The sequence below is a fragment of the Calonectris borealis genome, chromosome 3 (assembly GCF_964195595.1).
Source record: "Calonectris borealis chromosome 3, bCalBor7.hap1.2, whole genome shotgun sequence".
Lineage (NCBI taxonomy): Eukaryota > Metazoa > Chordata > Aves > Procellariiformes > Procellariidae > Calonectris > Calonectris borealis.
In genome coordinates, this window is record NC_134314.1 from 115104455 (window position 1) to 115131594 (window position 27140).

At 51.7% G+C, this 27140-nt stretch overlaps 3 protein-coding genes and 1 long non-coding RNA gene across 10 annotated transcripts in view; 2 read left to right on the forward strand and 2 right to left on the reverse strand.

The window, feature by feature from the left end:
• The window catches only part of PPP2R5D (protein phosphatase 2 regulatory subunit B'delta), a 30834-nt gene extending 27527 nt beyond the window's left edge, over positions 1-3307 (forward strand). For all 5 annotated transcript variants that reach the window (XM_075147423.1, XM_075147427.1, XM_075147426.1 and 2 more), the window contains one exon: positions 144-3307. In XM_075147423.1, coding sequence (XP_075003524.1) covers positions 144-281 — 138 coding nt within the window. In that variant the 3' untranslated portion in view covers positions 282-3307. The remainder of the gene's footprint in view (positions 1-143) is intronic.
• Positions 2986-4310, reverse strand: MEA1 (male-enhanced antigen 1). Its single transcript, XM_075147436.1, has 3 exons — positions 4013-4310; positions 3765-3888; positions 2986-3685 (listed from the first exon to the last, which is right to left on the reverse strand). The coding sequence occupies exons 1-3, from the start codon at positions 4256-4258 to the stop codon at positions 3522-3524; spliced, it is 534 nt and encodes a 177-aa protein (XP_075003537.1). The 5' UTR covers positions 4259-4310; the 3' UTR covers positions 2986-3521.
• A 260-nt stretch (positions 4311-4570) lies between these two features.
• On the forward strand, positions 4571-27064 carry KLHDC3 (kelch domain containing 3). Of its 3 annotated transcripts, none has more exons than XM_075147430.1 (11): positions 4572-4679; positions 11718-11953; positions 14297-14473; positions 16747-16862; positions 18227-18298; positions 18521-18734; positions 19023-19109; positions 20300-20408; positions 25646-25719; positions 26119-26197; positions 26417-27064. In XM_075147430.1, exons 2-11 carry the CDS (start codon positions 11800-11802, stop codon positions 26481-26483), a joined length of 1149 nt encoding a protein of 382 aa, XP_075003531.1. In that variant the 5' UTR covers positions 4572-4679; positions 11718-11799; the 3' UTR covers positions 26484-27064. The 3 variants fall into 3 exon arrangements, with proteins under 3 accessions (XP_075003533.1, XP_075003531.1, XP_075003532.1); XM_075147431.1 differs by lacking the exon at positions 4572-4679 and adding an exon at positions 7362-7537; XM_075147432.1 differs by lacking the exon at positions 18227-18298 and having other exon boundaries at positions 4571-4679.
• LOC142081026 (uncharacterized) lies at positions 14467-20304 on the reverse strand. Its single transcript, XR_012673198.1, has 3 exons — positions 19772-20304; positions 16488-16630; positions 14467-16395 (listed from the first exon to the last, which is right to left on the reverse strand). It is a non-coding gene; the product is annotated as an uncharacterized LOC142081026 (long non-coding RNA).
• Positions 27065-27140: the final 76 nt, after the last annotated feature.

Sequence of the window (27140 nt, forward strand, 5' to 3'; positions counted from 1 at the left end):
GTCTGTGTTTGGCTCTCAGCCTGTTCTGCAGCATGCTGCGGTGTCACCCAGCATGTCCTAGAGCGGTTGGAGTCAGAGAATGGGGAGGCTGGAGGGGTGAAGGAGTTTGCTACTGATCCCTGACTCCTTTGGTTTGTTTGTAGATTCTGAAAGACATGAAGAAGGAGAAAGTTTTGCTGCGCCGGAAATCTGAGCTTCCTCAGGACGTCTACACTATAAAAGCCCTGGAGGCCCACAAGAGAGCAGAAGAGTTTCTCACCTCAAGCCAGGAGGCTCTCTGACGGGCTCAGGAGCTGGCCCAGGAAGCTCTGCCCCATCCCTTTCCCCAGGGGTCATGGAAATGCACTCGGTTCTCATGTATAAATAAGGAGTGAACACGGTGAGCTGTGCCTGTCCTCCACTCCATCCGCATCCCTCCAGGGTAGATCTGGTTTTACGTTATAACTTGTATCTCACCACTGTCATGTACTCCTGCTTTTCCTCCTTCCTCCTGCTTTTCCACCTTGGGTGTGCGTGCGTGAAGGGAGCCTGCCTGACCTGCGATTGTATCAGCCCAGGCAGGAGTCGCTTCATTTCCAGCTGCCGCCTGGTTCTTACGCTGACTGGGAGCCAGAGCATTGCTGCCCTGCAACACAGGCTCTGTGTTGGCCAGAGACTACAGCACGTGGCTCAACATGCTGCTACAAGCCCCAAGTACCCATCTCCACCATGCCTGCCCCCATGCTGCCTGTGCAGCCAAGCCCTGCGGCAGTCAGAGGTCAGGCTGAGCTTGGGGCAGGAGTATGTGACAGAGTTTGTGGGGGCTCTCCTGCCTCTCCACCCTGCCTTGGGGTGCAGCTCCGCAACTGGAGGGTCTCACGTACAGCGGAGGAGATGTTTGCTTCCACCTTTCTTTTGCTTCAAGCCCCTTGTTCTGTTCCTCTGTCAGTGGAGTGGGGGTTCAGTGCTTTGCCACCCCCAGTAAAGCTGGGTGCAAGCGCTACATACTATTGCAGCCCTCCCTTTAGAGCATCCTTAGAAGCTCTCTTGTGGGAAAGTGAATTCCTTCAGCTGTTTGTGTTGGTCCGTGCTGACTTGTCTCCATCCTGGCGTCTTGGGTTAATTGTGGGCCCAGAATTAACTTCCCGCTTTGTAGCAGGTGTCAGCCACTGACTCTGCTTTCTTCCTCTACCTGCTCAATTAAAATACTCCTGCAATTCTCTCTTTGTCGCGGTATCCCATCCTTAGCTCTGCAGTGGCCAGGGTTTCTAGGAAGCTTGTGCTGCTAAAGTCATTTCTGCAAACTAGTGGAAGCAATGGATACACGTTACAGGACCAGGCTGAGTTTCTGAGTGTTCAGTTGTCTCCTCTTTATGATCAATGGCTAGGTGCTACTGCTGAATTGCTTCCGTGGGTTCTCTGAGCAAAGTCTGCCTCGCCCTGTTACTTTGGCACCTGCTGTGGCCCGAGGCCCTTTTTAGTTATCATATGGTGCATCAGGGACTTGTGCTAATTTAGCATTTAGAGCGCACCTGCTGATAGCCCAGGGGGTTGTGCAGCACTTGGGTGCTACTGTGATCCAACCTTCTCCCCTGCCTTTTGTGGTGCGGATTCAGTCCCAGGCCAAGGTGCCACCTCAGAGAGGCTGGCTTGTGATAGAAAAGGGAGTCTTCCTTGCTTCTCACCTGCTGCGCTTGCTTTCTTGACACATAAGCTTAAGTGGGTTTGCAATAGTGCAGGGAGCTTACAGGGTCAGTGCTAATCTGGCACTGCTTTGCAGCATCATGGGATATTGCAGAAGGTCCTGGTGTATCTGCCTGTCCTCACCAGTAAACCATTCCCAGGTCGGAGGTTCATCCCCTCTATTCTTACTGCTGGTGTGAGGCACGTCTTTCCTCCAACCCAAACTAAGCTGTTTTTTCCCCGTGTATCCTGTACCCCCTGCCCTGTTTAGCTCTCTTTCAGTTCGGCCCTCATTAGGCATGCCACCATCTCTTAGGAGCAGCTGGCAAGCGTGAGTATGTGCAAGATCACCCACAGTCACGCAGACCCCACCTCCCCTCCGCTTCATGCAATGGGCCAGTTCATCAGGAGACTTATGAAACACCTCAGGGAGGTTATTGCTTATTTTGAACATTAGTCCGAGCTCATGGTCAGCTGCCAATCTATTACCTCATGCCTGGCACAGCATGTAGACATGCACTGGGTGATGCCGGGTGGCGCACAGGAGCGGCAGACATCTCGGGGCATGGTGGAGACAAGGACTGCCGAGCACCACCTGCAGCAGGGCTCGGGCTGGGGAGAATGTTTCTACTCATTGCACTACAGGCTTTCCAACTCGTCCGCTTAGCACTGGGTTATAAGCCGCCACCTCATTTTTAGAGTGCTACAGCATGTGTGTACCCTCACTCGAGCCTGCTTGCTGCTAGGCAGTGGCTGCCTTTCCCTGCTGCGGGCTGTTCTGCCTGCAGAAGGAACAGAGACTTCTGGTGTGCAGAGGCTGTCGCTGTCCTGCAGATGGTCTGTCTCTGCTGGCAGTCCCCGAGCGTGGCCAGAGGAATGCTGCCAGGGTTGTGCCATGCGCAGGGCAGGACTGTAGCGCGTCACGACTACGTGCTGTACGGCTCCGATGTTCTCATAGCTTTGCGTGTCTTGTTCTGGGAACTTACACTTAGTACCTTCACGTTGCCATTAGTTTGCTGCCTATTCATTCCAGTGTCCTGGACATCTAAGAAGGGGACCATGTGAGAAAGGGGGGAGTGCGTTCACCCCCTCCGCCATACCTACTGCTCATACGCAGACCTGCATCTGCCACGCTACAGCTGCCCCTTGCTCAACACTTGGTTTCTAGTGTTAGTGCTGCTCATTTCTGCCTTTCCACACATCAGCCAAATGGACAGAACTGGAGCTGCCTCTTCCACTTCACCTGGCTCCCTCCTCCCGAGGGAACAAGCAAAACTAACTACTGCATTCACCCCCTGGACACAAGTATTAAGCTGCTTACAGTTCATATGTACATATGGTGTACTTTATTTTCAGTAGAGCATTACATAGTATGAAAGTGTTGGATTTTGTACAGATGTCCCTGTATGTACAGAACTAAATAAAACCGATCTCTTGGAAAGACACATTGGACTCCACCTCTGATATTCCAACACAGCCCCTGTCCTGGGAGGAGGGGCCCTAGCATGGAGAGGGACTTCTCCAGCACTGACAGCACGGGGACAGATCCAATGTTTGTCCCAAGGGAATCTGGGCAAAGCTGGCCAAGCCCCCTCCCTCCACACACACACAGGTATGGAAACCAGTCGAGCTCCTTGGAGGCAGAGGAAGCCAACACAAGGACATTGCAGTGACTTACACGCCAGCTAGAACCAGGAAAGAGGAGCAGGAACTGACGTCTGACAATATCAGTGGGAGAAACTGGAAGGTCGATGCCGGCAAGCCCCGTCATCACCTGGCTCCAAGGCAGCGGGCACCTGCCTCACCTGCGCGGCAGAGGGAGGGCTGGGGTTAGCAGCACCCACGCCGCAGCTTCGCTCTCACTTCCACTCAGGCCTGGGGCCACTGAGGCTCTGCCGGGCCTGCAGTGTGCGCTGCACCACGTCCTTCCACTGGTCCTCCGAGATCTGGCTGGCCCAGGCAGGGATGCCCAGGGTGGGAAGCTTCACACTGGCCATCGTCCTCTTCACCAGCTCCACATGCTCTGGGAACAGAGAGGGCATGAGACCGCGGCCAAGCCCCACGCAGGGTGGCCAGAAGGGCCCAGCCGGAGACGCCATTACCTGCATCCATGGGGATGGAGCTGTGGCTGCTCTGAGCCGTGGCGCCTTCCTTCGCCGCCACCTCCTCCTCCTCCTCCTCCTCCTCGCTGTCCGCCGGCGGGTCGGGCAGGTGCAGCCTCAGCATCTGCAGAGAAAGGCGGGCAGCGGGAGTCGGGCCCGTTCCCCTGCCCGCGGGACCGCGCCGCCGCTGGGTCTCCCCCGGCCTCGGCCCGGCCCGGCCCGGCCCGGTGGGAGGCGCTGGGCGGTACCTGCAACCGCTCCTGCAGGCCGGGGCCCGGCTCGGCGCAGCCCGCCGGGGCGGCGGGGGGGCCCGCCTCGCCAGGGCCCTGCTCCGGCTCCTGGCTCAGCGGCTGGTACAAGTACCCGCCGCCGCCTTCCTCCTCCTCCTCTTCTTCCTCGTCGCCGCTCCAGCCCGCCGCGCCGTCGGGGGCCTCCGGCGGCCCCGGCTCCTCGGGACACACCCGCTCCGGCCCCATACTCCGCGCCACCGCCATCCACCGGGCGCGGCGCCGGGGAGGCCCCACCGCCGACGGGAAGCGCCGCCGCCGCGGGGCACTGTGGGTGTTGTAGTCCCGGGGCGAGGGGGCCCGCCTGCACGCGCCGCCGCTGCCCTCCCCCGCCGCCCCCGGCCCCTCCAGGCGCCGCCGTATCGTGCCGGGCCGGCGCAGCGCGGCGGGGACCGGGCCTGTGGCGGGGCAGGGCACGGCAGGCGCCACCCCCGAGTGGGGCCTGGGCACGGCACCCCCGGAGGGGCCTTGCGGGGCCGTGCCAGGCCGTGCCGCCCCCGCGGGGGAGGGCGCCCGCGGTCCCGGGCGGGCGGGGCCAGGCGGGCGGGACGGCGCCGGACTACAAGTCCCAGGGAGCGGTGAGCGCGGCTATCGGACCGGGGCTGCTGGGCCGCCTTCCCGCCGCCAGGTACGGGACTGGGACTGGGACTGGGACTGGGACTGGGACTGGGACTGGGACTGGGACTGGGACTGACCGGCTGTTGGGGCGGGTCAGAGTGGGGCGCCCGCGCCGCCCTCCCGGGGAGCTGGCGGAGCTGTGCCGTTGCTGGGGGCCGGCGGCAGGGCCGGCCGCGGCGAGCGGGGGAGCTGGAGCTACCCCCTCCATGAGGGCCGACGCGGGTCCGCCGCCCTCCCCGGTTGCCCTCGGCTGCCGGTCGGGCGGCGGGAGTTGGAGGAGCGGGGTGGCCCTGAGGGGCCCGTGTGGGGGGCGGCCAGCCGACCCCACTGGCCCCCCTCCTCCCCCGGGGGCTGGCGGGTGCCTACCGGGGAGGCTGCCCTCCCCCTCTGCCGGGCCTTCCCTCTCCATCCCCGCGGGCTTGTGCGATTTCAGCCCCTTTACGCTTTCACGGAAGCTTGGCCACGTCGATAGGCTTGGGGCTTCACGCCTGGCCCTGTGCGCCGAAGCAGAGCAAAGACTGCCACGGGTGAGCGCTGTCAGCCCGCCCGGCTGTGCATGGCCGCCCGCTGAGCCCAGCGAAAGGCTCTGCCTGGAGGGTCCTGGCGTCGGTGTGACGGCAGGTGCAGAGGAAGAAAACGGTGCGGCTTTGTGTAAAGCAAGAAACGCCACGTTAGCTGTCACTTCAGCTTTCCTGAACTTGCTCCCTCCCAAGGGCTGCACTTGGCATGGCAGGAGCAGCTTGACGGTAGCCAGAGGCCAAGACAAATTCCTGGCGGGCAAGAGGGGGTCAAGGAATATCTCTGAAGCTTAGGCACACTCTGTAGAGAAGCCGCAATGGGGTTTGGGAGGCAAGGTGAGAAAGGGGAGTCAGCTCAGTAGGCACAGAATCTTAGCTGGACTTTGGGCAAAAGTAAGTCAGCGGTGGGCAAAATATTTAGGCGGAGGCGGTGCTGCTGTCTGCAGGGAGGGACACTGGAATAAATTTCTGCCTGAGCAGTGTGGTCTGTGATTCCTGTGTCTAACACGAGCTTCTAGATCGGTCTCGGTTAATAAGCTCAGGGGCTGTTCTAGCACTGTCTAGTTTACTGGTGCTGGAATTGTGTTGCGAGTGTCCAAGCTGCTGAATGTGCAAGCTTGCAATTTCACACTGCCTTAGCATAAATAGTCAAAGCATCAGATAAATGTCAAGCATGAGTGAAGAAAGCTGGTTGTTCTTGTGCTATCGTAAGTTGGATGTGCTTGAAATAGAACTGTCTATATGGACTGCTGTGAGCTGGCTGGGCTATTTTAAGTGTTACTAAACCTTGTGGCTGGCATCTTTTGGGAGACGGGACTGAGGCAGCCACACGGTAGGATTTGCTCTCCTGAGCAACTTTGCAGGGGCAGTAGGCTGCTCTGCTTGGGGTGGTACTATAATTCTGTGGGTGACAGAGCGAGCCCTTGAAAATCTGGGCCACTCTCTGCTGGGTTTCTGTCCCTTGCTGTGGGAATTGACTGCAGCAAGGCTAATCTGAGCAGCTTTCAGAAATGGCTCTAGGTTTCTTTCTGTGCGCATAGAGGAATGAGGCAGCCCAGTGAACTCTCTTTGCGCAAAGAAGTGGATCCAAGGATATATATTTTGTTCTAAGATTATCTGGCTGCTGTACTTGGAGATGATCAGTAGCTTTCTATCACAAATGAAATGTTTCCATAGTTAATTGTAAGGATTGAAAATAGAAAGTCTAAAGCAAATAGAACAAACAGCTGAAAAATCTGACTGTAAAAACCATGATTACTCTCCTTTCCCCACTCTGCCCCCCTCCCCCGCCCCCCATCTATGCCACTTTGCTCAAGTCACCACAACAGTTTTGGAAGGTAGTGAGAAATTACTGAGTGATTTTTCTGGTGATCTCAGATAGCTATATGCTGTGCTGGTAGACTCTTGCTAGGTGTAAGCTGGGGCAGTTGGGATGAAGGTTGTTTCAGGCATTATGTGCACGTTCAGACAACAGCACAGCCAGAGATTTGGGAGTGTTGTCTATAGGTGCTGTATTTGAAGAACACAGAGCTGACTTAAAACCTGGTTGTTCACTTGCTTAGCAATGAAATGCCCCGGGTGAATTGTTGCGCTCCCTTTGCTGGATGTCAGCGCTGACAAAGAACAAGGGAGGTGTTGAAGGACATCCATAGGTATTTCTCTGCTAACAGACTTGTGAGCTTCCACTTGTGGTCAGGTGTCATGCCTGACTGCAGTGACAGAGCCAGTCTGCGGTCACGCCATGGCTGTTGTTGCACCACTTACTCCGGAAGTGTGTACCTGGGCTTGTGGTGCTGTGCACAGTCAGCGGAGGGCTTCAGGCATTTCTGTGGGACCACAGCCAGTTATTTTGAACACTTTTTAATTTTAGCCTGCCTGTGCTTAGTGGCGCAGGAATAACTCATTGCTGTGCTCACTTAATTTCCAGCATCATCAGCATCGGGTACTTCAACAGTAGGTGAAGTGTAACCTGATTTTTAGAAACGTTCTTATTCCTGGCAATTAATGACAGGACCTACCAGGGTTTCAACCCAAATTTCTCTGCGTTATCTGTGCTTGACTGTAACTCTGGATAGATTATGCCAGACCAGGGAAATGGGGACTTGTGAAGATTACATGATTGCTGCCTGGGTAAGTGCAAAATAAAATGAAAAGATCTATTAGGTTTTTGAGAGGTGAAGTGGGGACCTGACACGTGCGTCAGTGAAAGCTAGCGGTGGCTTGAACAGAAGCACATGTGCCCTTCTGCAAAGGAGACCTCGAGTGCGTATGTGTGGTCAGGATGCTCAACGCGTCGCTTCTCCCAGCTGAGACTGGGGAAAGAGAGGCAGCCAGAGCTTCCTGATCTAAGGTGAGCAAGCGTATGCTGAGCTAACAGAGCATGTGGGAGTGCAGTTTCTTTGGGTTTATTTCATCTAGAAAATCTCTTCTCTCACTGTATAAGAAACTTGTGCTTGTTTTGATGGAGCTTTTTGGTCTCCCTGTAAGTATATGGTCATAGTTCCTGGGGTCGTTGGGGCACGATTCCAGCTAGACATGCTGAATCAGTCAAAGGATATTCCTCAGACCTTCAGCCAGCTTCGGCTGAGGGCACAGATGAACTGCAGAAGCTGCTCTAAAAGAGGTGCAGCTCTAGGGAGCAAAGGGGTGGCTCAGCAGGATCCAGAAAAGGGACTCGTGCTTAGCTCGGTGTCTGCATGGATCCATGTAGAAGGCAACCCTCCTCTTACCCTGCTGGCTTTTGGAAGGAGCAATAGCTTATGTGATTTAAACGATTAAATTTTTCTGTGGTGTGAAAGTCCTTCCTCTGATCCATGAGGAATGTTAGTGTTGCTAACTGTCCCTTTGGTTTGCAGTGCAGAGTGAAAAAGCACCTGGTTTGCCTGAGCTGGGACGTGTACCGCCTCCTGCAGCCAGTGCCCTCCCAGTTCTCTGGCACAATTTGCCTCCATCTTATCAATATTTCTGTGTTTTATAGCCTACAACCCTGTTGCTGGTGTCCTAAATGAGAAATCACAGAATGTATTTTGCATAACTTAATATTGTACAGTTGGGGAAAATTGTTAGTAAATGGTTTCCTATCAATTTTGCTGTTCCCCTCTCCCCCCCCCCCGCCTGTGTCCTGTGTAATCTTTAAAGAAATCTAAGGCACACTGCCTAATGTTAAGTGTATTAATGCTTCCTATTAAGAAGTCCTCATAGGAATGAGGTTGAAAAGTGGTGTGTTTATGTCCTCACTTATATCATATAAATTATCATTGGAAATCAAAACCTGAAATGGAACTTAACAGCGTGCATAGTTGTAGGACAGAAGATAAATTTATCCTCAAAAAATGTGTTTAACTCATATTTGCAGATAGTGTAGAGAGAGGAATTGCAGGAGAAAAATTGACTTTGGGACCGAAGACAGCTCTAATGGAAGTATTTCGAAAAAAGACAGGAGAGGAGAGAGTCTGGAGCTGGATGCAGAAAACATGGGGGAGGAGTGGGGGGTCCTCAGGAGACGGGGCTGTGGGGCTTGCAGGGAGGAGAGGGGGATGGACCTGTACGTGGCTGAAAAGGAGAGAACAAGTGCTTGGCGAAGGCGGGAAGACTATTTCAGGGTAGGGTTGTGGCCGGTGGCAGAAGAGGAAGATGGAGTCTGGCTGGATGTTTTTATTACAGTGTAGGGAAGAGCACTCAGGTTTGAATAACTCTGGCAGCTTGTTAAATCCTGTGTTTTTCTTTGCCTTTTAATATGTGATCCTGTCAGGATCGCTTCACGCTTCTGATTGTTTTCTTTTCATAAAGCGAATGAGTGTTTCTGCGTGCCCTGGGTCTGATGAGTGGCAGCAAGAGGCTGCGCTGGCTGAGCTTTGTTTGCTCTAAAGGTGTATCCCTGTCCCAAGCCAAGGCCAAGTGCAGCCAACTTCAACTCCATCACCCCTACCACCGCCCCAGGCCTGCCTACAACTGCCTGCCTCCTGGGAAGGGTTGATCTCTGGAAAAACCTTTCCCAGTAATTGACATTGTAGGAAACAACATTGCAACATTGTTGCTACAACATCAATAACTTTTCCTACAGTGTAACCAGCTGGGCCTTGAGCTGCTGCCTCTCAGTTGACCAGATTAACTTCTTAGGCTGTGCAGCCTTTGTTTCATGTGTTCCTATGGCTAATCTTAATTACGAAACTGTTCAGGCAGGGTAGCCAGCTCCTGTTGGAGTGAAAGGTCCTGCTCTGGCAGCAGCGTGCTCCTCGGCACACGGCTTGAGTGAACTCCCAAGGGTGAAGAAGAGTTTTCCCACCCTTTCTGGCAAAGGCAGCAAGCGACTTGGTACGATGCCTGCCTGCCACGCCAGGCGGTGTTCCTCTACCACAGGAGGAACCAGGTAGAGAACTTGGAAGTAAGATTCATCCTCTTACTCCTCCAGGATCGGGCTCAGTCTGAAGGGTGTTGAAAATATTGACACTGGTGATAAAGTCAGTTAAGGAATGAGGAATCTCTTACAGAATCACTTGACCAAGAAGTGATTTTGAGGAAAATATTGGTTAGATTTTTTCAGTGATAACTCATGACTGAGGCAGGAAACAGATTTAGATATGTGAAGGCTTCAAAATAGCCTGAAAGGTGACTGTGGTGGTCTCCATGGAAACTCATGTATTCTGTAGCTTTGCGGAGGACTTATACAGGAGCTGCTGCCTGGCTTAAAAAAAAAAATAGTAATTAAAAAAAAAACCAACAACTGCTAGATCTGAATTTGGGGTGGTCCCAGATATACAGTGAAGCATGGCATGTAGCAGAGGGGGGCTGTTCCTGAGCCCTTCTGGAGCAGCTCTGCTGGAGAAAAGCTTGTTGTGACTTTCTGGGTTGCTAACTACAATTTAGGTTACAGTGGTTGCCACAGGAAGAAGCAGCTTCGCAGGGAGGGATGCCTTGGTCTGCGCTCATCTGTTACAAGTAAGACTGCAGGATAGTCTCTGTTCGGACTTTGCACATGTCCTGTCGCTCTAACTTTCAGGTGCAGAGCATGCTCTGGCAGCCAGTCTCTATTTTGGGAACAGCTTGAAAAAGAAATAACTTTAAAAAGAAATTACTCAGATTTTGCTGAGACTTAGGAGTTCTGGAATGAGGCGACTGGTTTCTGGATGCTTCTGAACTGCCTGTAGTATGCATGGCTGGAGCTGGAAGCTCTGCCCCGTGCCAGGAGCTCCATGTTAGGTGGCATGTCTGACTCTTTCCTCAGGTGGGGATAAAATGGGAGTGTGCAGGTGGGCCAGATGCTGTGGTGATCAGGCTGCTGATGGACTGTACAGGTGCCTGGTTGTGAGCGGTGGTTCCGCTTAGCCAAAGGGCTGGGGAGGCCAATTGGAGCAGAGCAGCATGGCGCTGCCCCTTCTTGCTGCTCTCCAGAAACTTTAAAGAGGAGGCAAGTGAAAACTCACTACTTTCCGAAAAGAAAAGTGACAGAGAAAATGTGTAGGAATTTTAGTCCTTGTTATAAGGCATCCACAAATTTCTTTGCATTCTGCAAATGCTAAAACTGGGTGTGGGGTGGGAACGCGCTGACTGCATCTTCCAAGAAACTAGAACCAAGCAATAAAAAAAGAGCATTTTCTTTAGGCTGTCTGAAACACTGACATCTCTTCTAATGGCTGTTTTTCAGCTGGGGGAAAACTGTTAAAGAATTGAGCTGACCTGCTTTTTCAGAAGCGCCCGGGCAGGACTGTGCTCCAGATTTTTAGATCCAAAGGAGAATCTCTGCAAAAATCAGCTGCGGTGACTTCTCTAAGAGCTGATCTAAGCCATCTGTTTGAAGCATGAAGCGTATCGGATTCTTAACTGAGATATGATGTTACAAAATTTTCAGTTATGCCTGGATTTGCTGCAGGAGAAAAAGGCCTTATTCTGATCGTTAGCAAAGAGCTTTGTCCCCAGACTAGGGGGTTTCTGTTCTCTCGTATTTGATTAAGCTGGACCCTAGTGCTCAAATCAATGAGTCCAAATGCTAGTATTGTAGTCCACCTCTGTATCGGGGAGTCGATTGCTTTATGTGGGGGTGGTTCTCTGGGATTTTTTGTTGGGTGTTTTTTTTTTTTTAATGTTTTTCTCTGCCGTTTCTCACAATTGATCCGAAGAGCACGCTCTCTTCCCTCTGGCTCTGTTCTTTTAACCTTCACAATTGGCTCTCGCTGTGTGTTTTCATTCATGTAGACAAATTGTTCTGGCATGTACATGATGTGTACATGACCAGGGCACGGCTGGGCGCACAGCACTCGGCTGCCTTTGCCAAACGTGCTTGGCTTGGGCTGCCTGTACAGCCATCCTGAGTTTTTTTTGTATGCAAGGGCATCTCTGCTTGCTCTTCTGAGCCTTGCTCAGGTTACAGTACTTGCCTTGTGTCTTCTTCCCAAGGGGAGAATAAAACCATCTCCAGTTGGGAGGCAGATGAGTGAGGATACAGCAATGTGATCTTTGTAGTTGGCATTCAAGGAAGATAGGAAGACCTGCGAGATGGGTCATGTTATTTTAGTATTCTGTCTCTGTTACAGAGCCAGGTGGCATCGTGGTGGCCCAGGAAGCATGCGGCTGTGGCACTGGGGGCCCTGAAGACTGTCTGGCTTGCAGGGAGGAATGCTACGGTGGGCAGTGCACTTGGAAGGTGGGCCGCGGAGGGTGAACCACGCAGCTGTGGCCGTCGGGCACAAGGTCTATTCCTTTGGTGGATATTGTTCTGGAGAAGACTATGAGACTCTGCGGCAGATTGATGTCCATGTTTTTAATGCAGGTAAATGTGTCCTTGTGGTGCACAAAGAAGTGGATTGCTGGGCTCAGTTACTAGTTTTCTTGCCCACTGCTGCTTAACGTGTTACACTGTTACACGCAGTCTGACTCTAATTTCCAAAAAAGTTATCAGTGTAGATAGGCGCTTCTTCCCTTGTGCAGCCCTGTATTTTCAGCTTCAGGGGCAGGGCATAGAGGGGCTGTACTTCAGCTAGGATAAGGACTCATTAGAAGTAACCACATAGCCAATAGCTTGTTTTGTCCTTGTTTTCTGTGAACACTAACCCAATTAGGTGCAAAGAGGTGATGTTTAGCTGGCTCAGGTCCCCCATCCAGTTTGCAGCATGACCATGCTCAGCTGCCCCTAGCATGGAAGGGGTAGGGTGGGAGCCCGTGCACTCAGTTAAGTCTCCAGGTTTAGACTCCTGAGCTGTTTCCCTGTGGGGGCAACTGTCAGCTGCTGCCAGCATGATGCAGTCAGTAGGGGCATGTGGCTAAGATGGAGCTCTTCCCATTTTGGCAGCAGCTATCATGCAGATTCACAACATGGCTTAGAAAAGCATCTGGAGCTGGAGCCATTTGTGTAGGGTAGCCAGTATTGGTCAGGAGGCTGAGTTGGCACCATGACTGTGCTGGGAGAGGCTAAGTAATTCTTGATTCAGTTTCCTTTGAACTGAAGAGGTTACTGAGCTGGTCCATGAAGTATTTCCCTGTAATTAGGCAGGTGGTTGAAAAACTGCACAGATGCTTGGATGGGTCCAGCTGAACAGAGATAAGAGCAGAGAACCAATGACCAGTTTTGCAGACTGGACAGCCGAACGCTCTCCTAACATGCACGCGGCATGTAGGTAAAACTAGTTTGTCTGTAAGATGCAGTGAATTCACTCCTCTAAATCTGACTGTGGAGAAGACCGAATTGTGCAGTAGTGGATAGAGGCATTGGTTACACAGAGCTGCCAAGGTGACCTGCTCACAGTGTAGCTCAGGATCTTGTGAACAAAGACATTCATCTCTATCCAGAAAGACTGGGCTCTCACACTCAAGACAGTTGAACATTGTAGCTTGTAAAACGTGCCAGTAGAGCACTGCTCTTATGGTGGAAGCATAATTACCATGCCCAAAGGAATGCTCTTGCATTGTCCTCCCTTCTTACCACTCCCAAATATTAAAGTGTTGTGATGCTGCAGCCACCACATGGGAGGTGACACTGGCTTCCCAAGCCCTTGCTCAGTTAGCATTGCTAGGTTCCAGTGCTAAAGCCAAGATACCAGATTTTGAACGATCCCTTTCAGTCTTCCAGAGAGGAAGACTGTGTTTTAGGTAGGAAACATCCCATCTAGCTTGACTTTAGCATTGGCTGTGCTTCCTCAGTGCCCTTTCTGCCTCTGGGATAGATGATCACCTTTTAAGATGTCTGACTCTTTCCTTATGTTAGTATTTCAGGGGAACTGCAGACTGTTTTCTGCTATATTTTGTGCTATCTCCATGTTGAAAACAAAACTGGAGACTGTATGTGTGGGAGAGGAAGGGTGTAAGGGTGTTTGTTATGTAATGGCCATGTAACACTTGCTGTGACTCTTGCACTGTCATTAAACCCTGTAATACCTGTTGACTGCTCTGACTACTGCTGAACGTGACATACAGGCTGCCAGGAAGGAGAACCTGTAATCACAAGGAACTCCTATTAGTACCACAAGGTTAGCAGGGAGAACTCGGGTATGGAAGAGAGTAAAGGAGACAGCTCTGTCTCATCTAAAGCTTAAAAAAACAAAACAAAAGCAAACAAACCCTGTTCCTAAAAGCTGCTGCATCGCCTTACTTAAACTGCACTACTGCAAGTCCAAATGATGCCTTTACGTGTGTCCCCTTGCATGTTGCTGCAGTGAATTATTCCTGTGCTGCCCATTCTTCTAGCTTTGAGTCTCTTCAAAAACATCACTAGCCTGAAGTAGTGTCTGCATTCATTATCACTCTGCACTTTTTCTTTTTCCTTTCCCTATTATTTTTTTTTTTTGTGCGTGTGCTGTACCTTCATTCACAGTCTAGGATGAGCCAGAGTGGAAACCTCTTCAGTGTAACTTATGCACAATGGAGCGTATTTCTGTCCAGAGTCCTCTGGTCCTCCAGGGCTTCCTCTAGTCTCGCCTTGTGACAGGGGCCTGTGGAAAACTGTGCTTCCATATTCCTTAACTAGCTGCTACTCAGGGTCAGACACAGCTTTGTCTTGCTTACTAGACTGCTTCTGCCCCTTGTCATAGGGAAAAAAGCACCGTGTAGAATGGGTTGTGACCTGTGAGCACATGTAGTGTGCTTAGCATTTGATATGGGCTCAAACTTCTGCTTTCAGTGTCTCTGCGCTGGATCAAGCTGCCTCCAGTGTGGACAAACAGCCGAGACCATGTGAGAGAGGTGCCCTACATGAGGTATGGGCACTCAGCTGTGCTGATAGACGACACTGTCTACATATGGGGTGGTCGCAACGACACTGAGGGAGCCTGCAACGTGCTCTATGCCTTTGATGTCAGTAAGTTCCAGCTTCTCACTCTTCCTTGTCACAACTGCTCTTGATGAGACCTCTCTGCCCCACCGTACTGCTCCCCAACTTGTTTTCCTGTACCTCAGTCTCTCTACAAAGTGACAGTCTGGAGGAAATGGTGCAAATGGGGAATTGGTGTCGCTGACTGTTTCAGCAGGTTTAGAAGGGAAGCAGGGTAGCCAACGTGTCTGCACACTTGACTCTCTCTAAAAGCTGTGGAACAGAGATTACTGAGCTTGTCTAATAGTCAAACTGGTTTTAATTTTTCTATCAGTTTTGTGTGCTCTCTCTGATAGTAACTACAACTGAAGCATTCTCTCTGTGTGATGTATTATTCCTTAACTGTGGCTGAAGGTTGCAGCGAGAAGGGGCTAGAGCTCTCGAGGACTGTGGTTCCTCTGCAGGGTGGTCCTTTCTGAAAGCATGCAGGAGATGAGGAATAAAACACAGAAGTAGTCAGGGACAGGGTGCCAAAATACGGGAAGGCATGAGTCAAGTTAGATAAACCTGAAAGATAAACTCCTTGAGCCTTTCAGTTTGGCTTCTCCATAATGCTGCTGGAGCACCTGGGGAGAACAGGCACCATCAGAAACTGGGTGGACAGGAGTGTTGAGAAAGGAAAGGAGTACATGTGAATTCTGGAGGCAAGTCCATCTAAATACTGACTAGTAACTGGCTTGCTGGACTTGCAAGGAAATTGCTTGCTCTAGTGCTTGATCGTGGGTTCTCTTCTTCGCCAGGAAATGTCTCACAGCTTGGAGCTGCTCTCTGGGCACAGGGTTTCCCCTTTCCCCTGACAAATGCAGCTGGGAAGCCACAGTAAATCTCTGCCTACACAGAGGCCTTGTAGTGGTAGCTCCCTGCTAACTCCAGCGCTTTAGCATTAAGTGAAAATTAATGGAAAGGCCAGACTTCAGCCCTGGTCTGAACCCTCTGCAGCTGTCTGTACACGCTGTGCCTGTCCCCTGGAAAAATCCTGGAAAGTAAGGCTGGCAGTTGCAGTCCCATGTCTGTGGTGTAAGTTCCACTGTAGGAGTTGCATCAGGCTGGATAAAATCCTGGCTGAGTGCAATTTTGTCCTCTGGGGTGCCGAGCAGATCACAAGTTGAGGTCTTTTCCATCTCTAATTCGATGTGTTGCACTTGGGTGAGCTCTTGCTGCAATCGTGTGACTGGGCTTGGAAGCAGCCCCATGAAGGAAAGAAACTCAATAGCCGCTGTAGCTTTCTCACTAGAGGCTGCCCAGGGATTCTGTTGACCTTGCAAGACCCTTTGTGTGGTTCCAGCTGGAGCCTAGGTGGATAGCTGCGGCCACAGGCCAAGTTCAGAGAAGTTATCCTCGTGGAGAATGTTGCTTTGGCTCCAATGTTACCACTGCTGAAATAAGCACTGTTCTTGGCAGCTCGCAGCAATTACGGGAGGGTGAGGGAAATGTCTCCTGCTGCCTCGAGGCTTATCTGTGCCTCTCTGGGCTCTTGGGACAGGTGCCTGTTTGTGCTTGGCAATGAGTTGCTGGCTTAGCTCCATGTTGCCCTGGCATGGAGAACAGCTCTGGCTGGATTTAAAGTCCTCCCCTAAATCAAGCCAACCCCTGAAGTGTGCGGGCTAAGGGGCTGAATCTGGCTGGTGCAGGCCCACAGGGAGCGGTGCGAAGGGAACCGTGAAGGGTGGAGAGTGAGGAAGGCTCCCCTTGAAGAGGGGATGAGAATGTAACAAGAGGAGCAGGTAAGATAGGGAGAGCTGTGCTGCAGAGGTGGGGATGCGCACAGTAGCTCTGTTATCATGGTGAGCTTGTGGTTAAGTGACTTCTGCCTGGATTTAAGAGCTGTTTTTCCTCAGTCAGTTAGTCAGCATCTCAATGCCTTGAGGTCAGTTGAGCCACTTAGCATCATTGCTTCATTGTAATTAAAACTGTAAATGCAGAGTTGATAAGTGACTTACAAGTAGGCTTTGCAAGAGATTCAATAAAAATAACATTGCTCAAGCAGTGCTGTACTACTCACTTAAAACGTGAGGTGTTTGTAAGGTTGGGTGGAGTCAGTGGCCATGCCCAGGAGCTGAGACCTCTGTCACCATACCCCTCTGTGGAGGCTCAGGCAGGTAGCCTTGCCTGAAGAAGCTTGCAGCCTCTCCGGAGAAGCAGGTGCTGTGTGTGAGAGAGAGAGAAGGATTTCTGTCTTAGAAATGAAGAACAGTAGTAAAGAGCTATCCCATCCCAACATCTACTATATTTTCTTAGCATTGCCTCCTGTTTTGTTTCAGACACGCACAAGTGGTTCACACCAAAGGTGTCTGGAATGGTCCCAGGAGCAAGAGATGGGCACTCAGCTTGTGTCCTGGCAAAGAGTATGTTTATCTTTGGAGGCTATGAACAGCTGGTGAGTAGTCTCTGTAACTGTTATTTGGTGATCCCTTGGGAAAGATGGTGTTCCTACCCAGGACACTGGTAGAGGCAGGATACAGGGGCATATTTGTATCCATAGTTGCTTTAATTTTATAACTCGGTAAAGTTATGGCGTTAATTACCCACGTTATGCTCATTGTTTTGCAGAGAAGGTGGTTGGGGAAAAAAAATGGTGAATTTTTTTTTCTTTCCCAAAACATGTAGATATATGGAGGTAAAAATTATATATTTTTTTAATATAATTTTTTTTCCTGGCTCATTTCTCAGCCACATTTAGATAGGTAAATACATAAAATTTTTAATAAATATATATTGATCTACATTTATTTTAATTTGGCTGAGAAATGAGCCAGAAAAATCACTCTCCAATGTCTGCAGTGTTGCTGTGAGGTTTTGTCCTAATCTGGTGCATATTCCCTGTATTCTGTACCTGCTCTCACATCTTGCTGATCCCCTCCAGCAAACACTTGCTTGCCCTCCCATTAAGAATAGCCAAAGGTCATCCTGCACTAGCTGTCAGTGTGCCTAATGCTCCTTTGAGCAAATCCTTATGCTCTGATCTTAAGAAGTGGGTAAATATCATTTCAGCCTATTACCAGGCTCCAGAAAAGCTGTGCGAAGTCACATCTGTTTATTTGGAAGAAAGCTGGGGCTCTGTTACGGCAGTCCCTGGGTTATTCCCCGTCTTCTGAGCACAATAGCATGCCAAATCCATGATCTTGATTACAGCAGCAGGAGCAGTTCAAATGTGGCTTGTTTTTAACCAAGACCAAACAAGCCTGTAGCTGTCTTGCTGCTATCTCCCCTGCCTGGAGGAGCAGGAGTGTGTGCTGTTCATGTGAATGCAGGCTCTTCCAGGCAGCTAGCTGCAGATGAATTTTGTGAGATCCTCAGAACCCTAAGTGTATTTGCTCCTGGATGTTTAGCTTCCTAAAAGTAATCTTAGCTTCTACCTCTCATCAAGTGGCCTTAACAGAGCCAGTTTGACTGTCCTGTTAGTGCCTGTTTCTTCTGTCACTGCATGGAGTGGAGGCAGGGTTCTGCTGTGAATGTACATATTGTGTGCAGGACAGCCTTGCAGGGAGGAACTGAGCACCAAATAAATGGGAAAGCTGCAGGGAGAGACAGGATACTTTTGAGGAGAAATGGGCTTTGCCTCCCTCTTGTTAAGTGACAAGTGTGCTGCCTACCCTGACATTTTGGAGCGAGCACCATGTCTCTGAGGAAGTACTGACTCCAAAGGGATGCTCCAAGTCTGTAGGACAGTGTCCTTCTTGGGGCCAGATGTGACCAGGCTTCTCAGTCTCTTTGTGACCAGGCTGCCCTGCTGTCTTCCAGGCTGACTGCTTTTCAAACGATATCCATAAACTGGACACCACAAACATGATGTGGACCTTAATCTCTGCCAAGGTCAGTGTCTGCTTTTCACTCTGGTTTGTGAAGTCTCATATCTGCTGTTCTCTAGGGTAGCTGCCCACACTTGTCTCACAGCTTCTGTCTGGTGTGGCTGGGATCTTCCGGAGGGGAAGTTCTCCAGGAGAAGGCAGCCACCCCAACTTCCCCATCAAGATGTGTCATCTCCCTGAGGAATCTGCATTTTTTCTCTTGTTCTGTTTTACTCTGTCCCTGCAGGGTACGCCAGCTCGCTGGAGAGACTTCCATTCAGCTACCATCATTGGAACAAAGATGTATGTATTTGGTGGCAGAGCTGATCGTTTTGGGCCATTTCACTCCAACAATGAGATCTACTGTAACCGCATTAAAGTATTTGATACAGAAACAAACTCCTGGCTGGACTCCCCTCCAACTCCAGTGCTCCCTGAAGGCCGGCGGAGCCATTCAGCATGTGAGTGTGGGTCTGCTGAGAGAGGAGGACAGTGGAAGGAAATTGCTGCCTGCCTCAGGAGTATCTGATTTGCTGGGTGGAGATGTGGGTTAGCAAGGGGTGCACGCAGCCTGGCTTCTGTGGAAAGCTGCTGTCCACTGAAAAGCCTTGCACGTAGCCCTGCACGTGAAGGTGGCGTAAGCGAAGGTGGATAACCAGTGCCTCTTCACTTTGTGTTTCATGTTGGGACAGGGACCTGCTGGGTTCTACCTTGGGTGGCACACTGATATCTATGCTTACTCCCCACAGTCAGCTACAATGGGGAGCTATATGTATTTGGTGGCTACAACGCACGCCTGAACAGACACTTCCACGACCTCTGGAAATTCAATCCAGGTATTTATGCTTTTAACTTGTTGCAGTGATAATGCTCAAGGCCCTCAGGTGTGTGAGCACTCAGGTGAATGTACTTTCAAAGGGCTAGGAGCCTGCTTGGGGGGAAGCGGCTCTTCCGACAGCATTGACAGGAACTTGCTACCGTGCTTGGGACCCCTGTTCCTCCTCAGACTCTCTCAAAATCTCAAAGTGGGAAAGGAAGTATTGCTGAAAGACACAGCTAATAACAGTGTGGTTGGAAAACTTTGTCTTGTTCTTAAATATGCAGAAGTGTTGGCAGAAAAGAAGACATGGGGAAGCAATAGGGTTAGGGGAGCGAGAGACCGTAGCTGGGGAAACCACTCAACTTGACCTGCAGCATCACCGTACCACACTCCCTTGGTACCAGGTCAAACTGTGCAGCAGAAGGGGTGGTTCTTGAGCTGAATATCAGTCAACTATGAGCTGTTTTGGGGTCCTCGGGCACTTTTCACAGTCCATTAGATTGACTTTATTTGCTAATTGTTTTGCATAGTAAAGTTACCTGAAAGCAGCCAACTTGCTGTTCCCCAAGATGATCTATGAGCTAGTGTGTGAAGGTTTCAGTGCTGTGCATTAGTGATTAATCACCCCCCAATATCCTTGCCACAGAGAGCAGCAAGGACAAAGGCTGCTGTCTTCACCTGGTTCAGTTCCCCATGCTCCCACAACCAGGCTGTCCCAGCAGTCTCCACTCTGCGAGGATGCTCTGCATTCACAGTGGCTGCCAGCAGATGGAGCTGGTTCTTGGGTCTTCCTCCAGATCTCGACCGCAGCAGGGCGCTGGGGAAGGGAGGCTGCCTGCCTGCCTGCTCCTGGAGCTCTGCCCTGTACAGCTCCCTGTGATGTCCAACCTGTTGCCGTGGCAGCCCGGGGGTCCCTGGCACTCAGGCTTTGCAAGTGAAAGGCCTCGACCTGCAACTCCTGTCTCAGGAGGCAGAGCTTCAGGACTGTGCCTGGAATCTAAGCGACACTTCAGTAACAACCTCATAGAAGTGCATCATTTTGCCGCTAGCAAGAAGAGGAGGTCAATAGAAAGGGTGGATGTTGGCTAGTTGGTGTGGGGCAGTGGTTGTTCAGTTTTGCTGTGATCTGTTTAAATCCATAACCTGCTTATACCCGGGTCTTGGCCAGGCTCTTGTGACAAGCTGGTGCACTCTTCTGCCCCTTAGTTTCTCTTTCTTGGAGGAAGATTGAGCCCAAAGGGAAAGGCCCGTGTCCTCGACGCCGGCAGTGCTGCTGCAGAGTGGGGGACAAAATCATTCTCTTTGGAGGCACCAGGTGAGTTGTGTAGGTTAGCTCTGTGAGAGGGTTTGCCGTTCCTTTCAGCACAGTGTCCCTCCACGCTCTGCCCCATGCTGTAGTCAGATGCACTTTAGAGGCACATGGCAACTGTCCATCTACCTTACAAGTGTAAGAAATCATGTAGGTCAGGGGTCTTCTGGAAAAAGGCAAGCGGGAGATTGAAGATGTCATGTAAGCTTGTAAAGCACCTAGTGACAAGCCTTCTTGTACAAGTAGAGGCAGAAGTATGTAACATGCTGTTCAGAAGGAGTTGTGCATGGTCAAGCTTTCCGTGAAAGAGGTGATGGGAGGGGGAGGGGAAATTCTGCCATCAGAAGGACAAGTATCCTAGTCTGCTGTGCTGTAGCAGACCTCAGACTGACTTCACTACGTGCTGCCCTGCTTCTTACACCAGAGTTTTTCTTTCACTGGCAAGTGTGGTGTCTGCCGAGCTGCAGCTGGGAGCTGTTTGAGGAGCCCATACACACAAAAAGGCAACATTTCCTTCTGTGCCAGCACTCCTTAGCAAAGTTTCCATTCACAAAAGGTACCTGGTGTTAAGGATTTGGCTGTCAAACACTGGAAGTGATAATGTCAGGGTTCAGGGCAGCTGGATGTGGCCAAGAGCCTTAACAGCTGCTAAAGCAAAGGAAGTGGCCCATCACCAGGACATGCTTTATGCTGTCTGGAATGACAAATTGCAGCTCTGGAGCACAGGCCTGTTTGCCAGCATCTACCTCGCAGAGACATCTGAAAATGTCTCTGTTCAGCCCTCACATGGTTTGGAAAGCTTTGGGCTTTCTCTGGGACCCTGGCAGCGGCTTTTTGGGGATACTTCTGAAGACAGGTTGGGGCAGAGGACAAAGCAAGGCAGGTTCTGCTGATGGGCTGACCATACTAGTGTGTGATGGAATGAAGGGCCTTTAGGCCCCAGGAGTGCTGTGCTGGGGGAGTGTGCTTAGTTGTAGGATGTCCATGTGTGCGTGAGGGAGTGCTCTGTGCAGGTGACATATGCAGAGGTGCTGAGTTTATCCAGTCTCCTCAACAGATAGTGGGTGCTGCTCTGTATGGTAGAAGGCTTGGTAGGGCTTGATGGCAGTTTTCGATGCTCTCAGAAGCTGCGGTGTGGATTTGTGTTACAGCAGCAGCTGAACTCTAATGTTAAACCTAGGCACTCCCAGGAAATGCTAGCAAACCACAACAAATTTGACACCAGCTTTTTGGAGTTTGGTCCATCTCCGCCAGGCAACGCAGCAGTGCCTTGTCTTTTCCACCGAGTTACTTCAGTACTCAACTTGTTTCTTAATCCAGGTTCAACCCCAATGCAAGCCAGTTCATTAGCACTAGTTTGGGATAGGAAGAGCTGCTGGCAGCCAGGAATGCAGCCTGCTTGGACTGGAGGGAGGGTCTTGCAGGCTGGGGAAAGGGGAGATGGGGGTGGGGACTGTGCTCGTTTCCTGTAACAGTTATCAGGTGTATTCTGGAGCTGCCTGGTGAGATAAGAAGTTTTCCAGGAAGTCGTTGTAATGGAGAACTCCCTGTGGTCTGCCTCCTGACCTATGCTCCCCTGCCCGGGAAGGGGGAGGGGGAGTGCACAGTGCAGAGGATCCGGCAGAGCTTCTTGGAGGATGAGTCGGCAGGCTCAGCTTGCTAGGAGCAGCACTGGGGGATGGCCCCTCAAAACCCCTTTGTATCCTGCCTTCCCTTACAGGATTCATATACACTGTACACTGTTCAAGAGGCACTTCAGCGGGGGGCCTGCTTCTGTGGCATCCAAATGCTTAGTTTCTTTTGTAGTTCTGCCCAGAGGCTGGTCTTTTTGCCCCAGCTGCGGTATCTCTACTGTGGCCAGCAGCAATCCTGTCACTTGTGTCCCATTTAATTGACCAGGAAGTTAAGTAGCACTAAGCTCAGTGATCCCGTTAGCTGTGTCACAGTTGTGGCCCTGGTCTGGTTTCCTCCCAAACCCACCAGCACTTCAGCATGCAGAGACCATCCACAAGGGAGAACGAGGTGGGGAGGGAATGCTATGAAACAGAGTTTAGCTGAACAGATGCCAATCCAGGTTTGGCTTGAGGCTGTGTTTTACCTGACAAGGCTTAGAAATGCCTGGGACTGGCGAGGGAGCAGGGACTCTCACTGGGTGCTTGGTGCAGGGCCCAAGAGCATTCGCCAACATACTGAGTTGCTGTGCAGCTGGAATGAGCAGTTTTGCTGGGCTCTGTCTGGCAAAGGGGTGCCCTGCACCCTGCTGTCTGGGAGTTGTGGCTCTCTTGGTCTTGAACTCCAGGCTTTCCCTAGTTACTTGCAGTTTGGTGATTAGTACCACAGACATGGTGTCTGCTGGCTTTCCTTTGAAAGATAAGGGATGGTCTAGCGTTTCCTGTGACATGGATGTGAGACTAGATTGTGGCGTGGTGAGCACACAAGGATGGAATTAAAGGGCTCTTGCCTGTATCCGGGCAGATGGGACCCATCAGCAACAGGTCTTCTCTGCCAGCAGTGAGCTGTGCCCCGCAGTTTGTGCTGGGGTTATGGGAACCTGGCAGGGGAGCAGGTACTGTCTCATGTCCTGTAAGATGTGAGGCTTAGCGGGTCATAGTTGGGGAAGCAAGTGACACTGTGGTGAGAAGTTACTGCATGAGGTCACAGCTAAGCAGTGAGGACACACTAAATTGCCTTGTCACAAACCAAAGCAGGACTTAAAACACCTTTCCTTTCTTTGAAATTCTCCAGGCAACCATCAGCCATGGGAGTGCTTTCCCCTGGTCCAAGCACTACTGTTCCAGCACAGGCTGGTCTCTCTGTGCTAGGGCATGCAGCGACCAGTCTGTCAGGTGCTTTGGCTGTTCCGTCAAGACCGCAGAGGCAGGGAACCATAGGTGAAGCTGCCTGTTCTGTAGAAATGCCTGAAGTCATAGCTTAGCTCCTCACTAGCTTTCCAGGACCAACATCAGACCAGGAGTATCAGCAAATTGGGATTGGCTTAAAATGATAGCTGCACTGATCAGTGCTTGACACATGCTCATTTACAGTCTTCTGAAATGCCATCCCCATTTTGGCACAACCAGGAGGCTGTGGCTGGAGCCCACAGTGATTCCTGCGGTCAGACTGAAAAATGTCTGTGCTTGCACTGCTATGCAGATGTTTCCTAGCTGCTTTCTCTACACTTCTCTTACAATGTTTCAATGGCCGTGCTGAAATAATTGCAGTAGATCTTAACCACGTGAGTACTGGAGCAATGAACAGCATGTGGCTGGGCAGAATCTGTTTCAAAACTTGTGCTGTTGTGCTTGGTGCACAACTTCAGCTCATGCAGCAGAACCCAAAAGCAGTCCGACTGGCCCAGTCAGAGGAATGCAAGCTAAAAAAATAGAATGTTCTCCTGGCTGCAGGTTGCTAACCTGTGGGTTTTTGCTGGAGAGTTTGTGCTAATGCAGCAGGTACATACAACTATTGCGGACAAAGAGGAAAAGAGCTGCGACTAAACCACATGTGAAGACCCCAGTGTCTGCTTCAGGTGCTTATTTTCTGCTGCTGCCTTCACTCCTCTGTAGAAAAAGTTGAATTTCTGCAAAGCGCCTTCCATATTGTCCTCAGAGAAAGCAGATTGGCTGATCATACTCTGGCCCACTGCAGTGCTGGGGCAGTGTGGTACAGTGCATGCTGCCTCTGTCCCCAGCAGCATCAGTGCTCCTGAGAGCTTATAGACAGGAGAATCTAGCTCACAGGTTTCCATGGCATGACTCACAAGTAATACATGGCATGTGGCAGTCTGCAAATGTTTCATGCAGCCCTGGGAAGCTAGAGCTGAGGTGGGCAGGGAGAGCACAGCAGTGTTGCCTGAAGGCTGTGGCTCCTTTTGTTGCTTTTCCAGGTTGCAGAAAATTTGGATGGCCACTAGCTGAGTCTGCCACAATCTCTGCAGATACGTCATAGCTCCCATGATCTGCAGCTCTGCAGCACAACTAGAAAGCCTTGCAAAAAGTCCTCTTGGGTATCCAGCTTATCTCACCTACCTTACTGTGGACACCAACACAGCTTTTTGGACTTTGTACTGTGCCATTGTGTGGTGTGTGATTCTTCCAAGATCAGATGCCTGTCCCATGTGATATTCTCACAAATCCTTGTACTTCCCATTGTATGCCTCACCTTGGCCATAAGGTGAAGCTGGCCTGAGGTCTGTAAAAAAAAACACAGTGTGGGTTGTGTCATGCTGCCCCATGTGGTGTTTGGGTACAGGTAGGGATGGGCTGACCCCTACCTGCCCAGGCAGTTTGATCTCTGTGTTTCCTAACATGTTACGAGGGCAGCCTTCCATGATTCAGCATTGCTGTGAAGCTGGTTAGTCTCTAACAGTGCACTGGGTTTTCCAGGTGATGCCAGCCTGTCTGGCCCTGCCTGCTGTGGGGCAGCCCATGGGGCCTGTTTATCACACAAAGAGCAGGACAGATGCTTGTGCAAGCATGCCTGCCTTCAGGAGCTGCTGTAAGATCCCTTCTCCAGCCTGCTCAGAGTCATCCTCAGCCTCATCCTAGGGCTCAGCTTTGCCTTTCTGAGTGCAGCTCTTTGGAGGGTCAGATCCACTGAAACTGCTGAGCAAATAGAGCCCTGAAACAAGCCTCAGTTCTGGAGGCAGCTGTTTGCCAGCACCCTCCTCATGCCCTGAGGGTGGGTGCCACAGTTCTGGGAGAGGCCCCAGAGTTGCTCAGTTCTTGGAGAGTGGTTTGGGAGGTACCTGAGGAAGAGGAGTGTGAAATCAGCCAGAGGCTGGTCAATGTACAAGAAGGGAAAAGGGATGTTCCCTGCAGCATGGGACCTTGGGTGCTTGGAGGTGCGCCAAAGTAACAGAGGCAGGTGAGGTGAGGGGGAGGCTTGCAGCTGGAGTCATGTGTAAGTCACTGTGGTCATGTGTAAGAAGGAGGCAGCTCCCCCATTCCCTGCTTATGCCTTCCAGAGGAGATGGTGTGTGTTTCTGCCCAACTGCTGAAGCTGGGACAGCCAGGCAGCCCCGGCTCTGTGCAACTCTGCCTACTCTGCAAAGAGCTGGGAGAGTGATGGCTTTGGGTGCTGCTGGGGGAAGCAGAAGGACAGGAGGGATCAGAGGGTCCCTGCATGGGACAGGCAGGCCAAGAACAGTCCTGGACTTGCTCAGCCCTTGGGGAGCCCAAGGGACCCTAACTGGTGTACAAGTGTTTTGGCACTGACTGACACACTTTGCTTGGCTTCTGCAGCCCGTCTCCAGAGGAGGGAATGGGTGATGAATTCGACCTGATGGATCACTCGGATCTCTACATCCTCGACTTCAGTACGTGAGCACTCCCCGCCCAGCTTGTGCCTCTCACCACAAGGTGCCCTGCGACCAGGCCCCACTGTGAAGCACCATACTGTGTCCTACATGTCTCCAGGTGCCTGCCTCTCGGAGCCAGGCAGCTCTCTGACTGGTGTACATGGCTTAAGGCTGTACTTGTAGGCCTGAGCTGGGCTCATGGCTCTTTATATACTCCTTCACCCAGACTTCTTGTGGGAGCACAGAAAACTGCTCCAGCCTGTCCCTGATGTGCACCCTGCCTTGTCCCTCAGCGGGATGGCTGGGGTGCTCTGCCCTGTTTCCTATGGCACTAATTGCACGATGCCTGGACCCCCCCCCTCGCGCCCCCCGGCACCCAGAGGAGGACTGCTGTGGTTAACTACCCTCTTTCCGCAGGCCCCAGTCTAAAGACGCTGTGTAAGCTAGCAGTGATTCAGTACAGCCTGGACCAGTCCTGCCTTCCCCACGACATCAGGTACTGCGTGCCTTGCTGGGAGGTCACCCCATGGGTGCTCCCTGTCCTTGGGGTGCTCCAGCCCTGGCTGAGGGCTGCCTAGGCCCCTCTTTGGCACTGTGCAGCTTTGGGGCAGGCTGGGCTGGAGACCACAGCTGAGGCTGATGTGCAGCAGAGCTGCTCCAGCCCTGGGCATTGTGTTTGTGCTTTCTGTCAGTGTATCTCATCGGTGTATTACAGATGGGAGCTCTCGGCCATGACAACAAACAGCACCATCAGCCGCCCCATCGTCTCCTCCCAGGGCTGATGTTGGCTCATTCCTCTACCACCCTGTCCTCGTCCCTCCACACACTGACCTCTTGCTCCACTGCCTGCATGAGTTTTTAGCCCTTTCAAGCAAGGAACATGTGAGCTCAGTTTGTCTTGCCCTAGCCAGGCCTCCCTCTGCCCTTGTCACATTTTGGGCAGCATGAGTGTGCAGGCAGAGTAGGCTGCTGGGGAAGAAATCGGCTTGCCTCAGCAGCACAACTGTGAACCCCCTCCTTGCTGATGGCTCCAGCGTCTCCTGCCTTCCTTCTCCTTGCCTGTGGAGCTGCCACTGTACTGACGTGGTTCCTGGCCACTTTTCAAGGGCCTGAATCAACTCCTACCACCAGCCATGGCCCCGGGATTGGCCTCAGGCTATGAACTGTTCCTGCGCTGCCTCAAGAGAGCAGGAACCTCCACGCCTGCACCTGCCAGTGCTGACTAGCTTCCTGGCACTGGATAGCAGGCCCCAGCCCTGAGCTGAGCCTGATGTGGGGGCCTGGGCCCAGCTGGACGCTCTGCCCAGCTCCCATTGTAAAACAGCAACTGAGTGGAGTTTTATAAACGCTGAGGCAGACATGGTTTCTGCTGCTCTGTGTGTCCTAGCAGGCGAATTGAGGGGAGAGAAGGTATGGGAGGGGAGAAACTGAACCAGGTG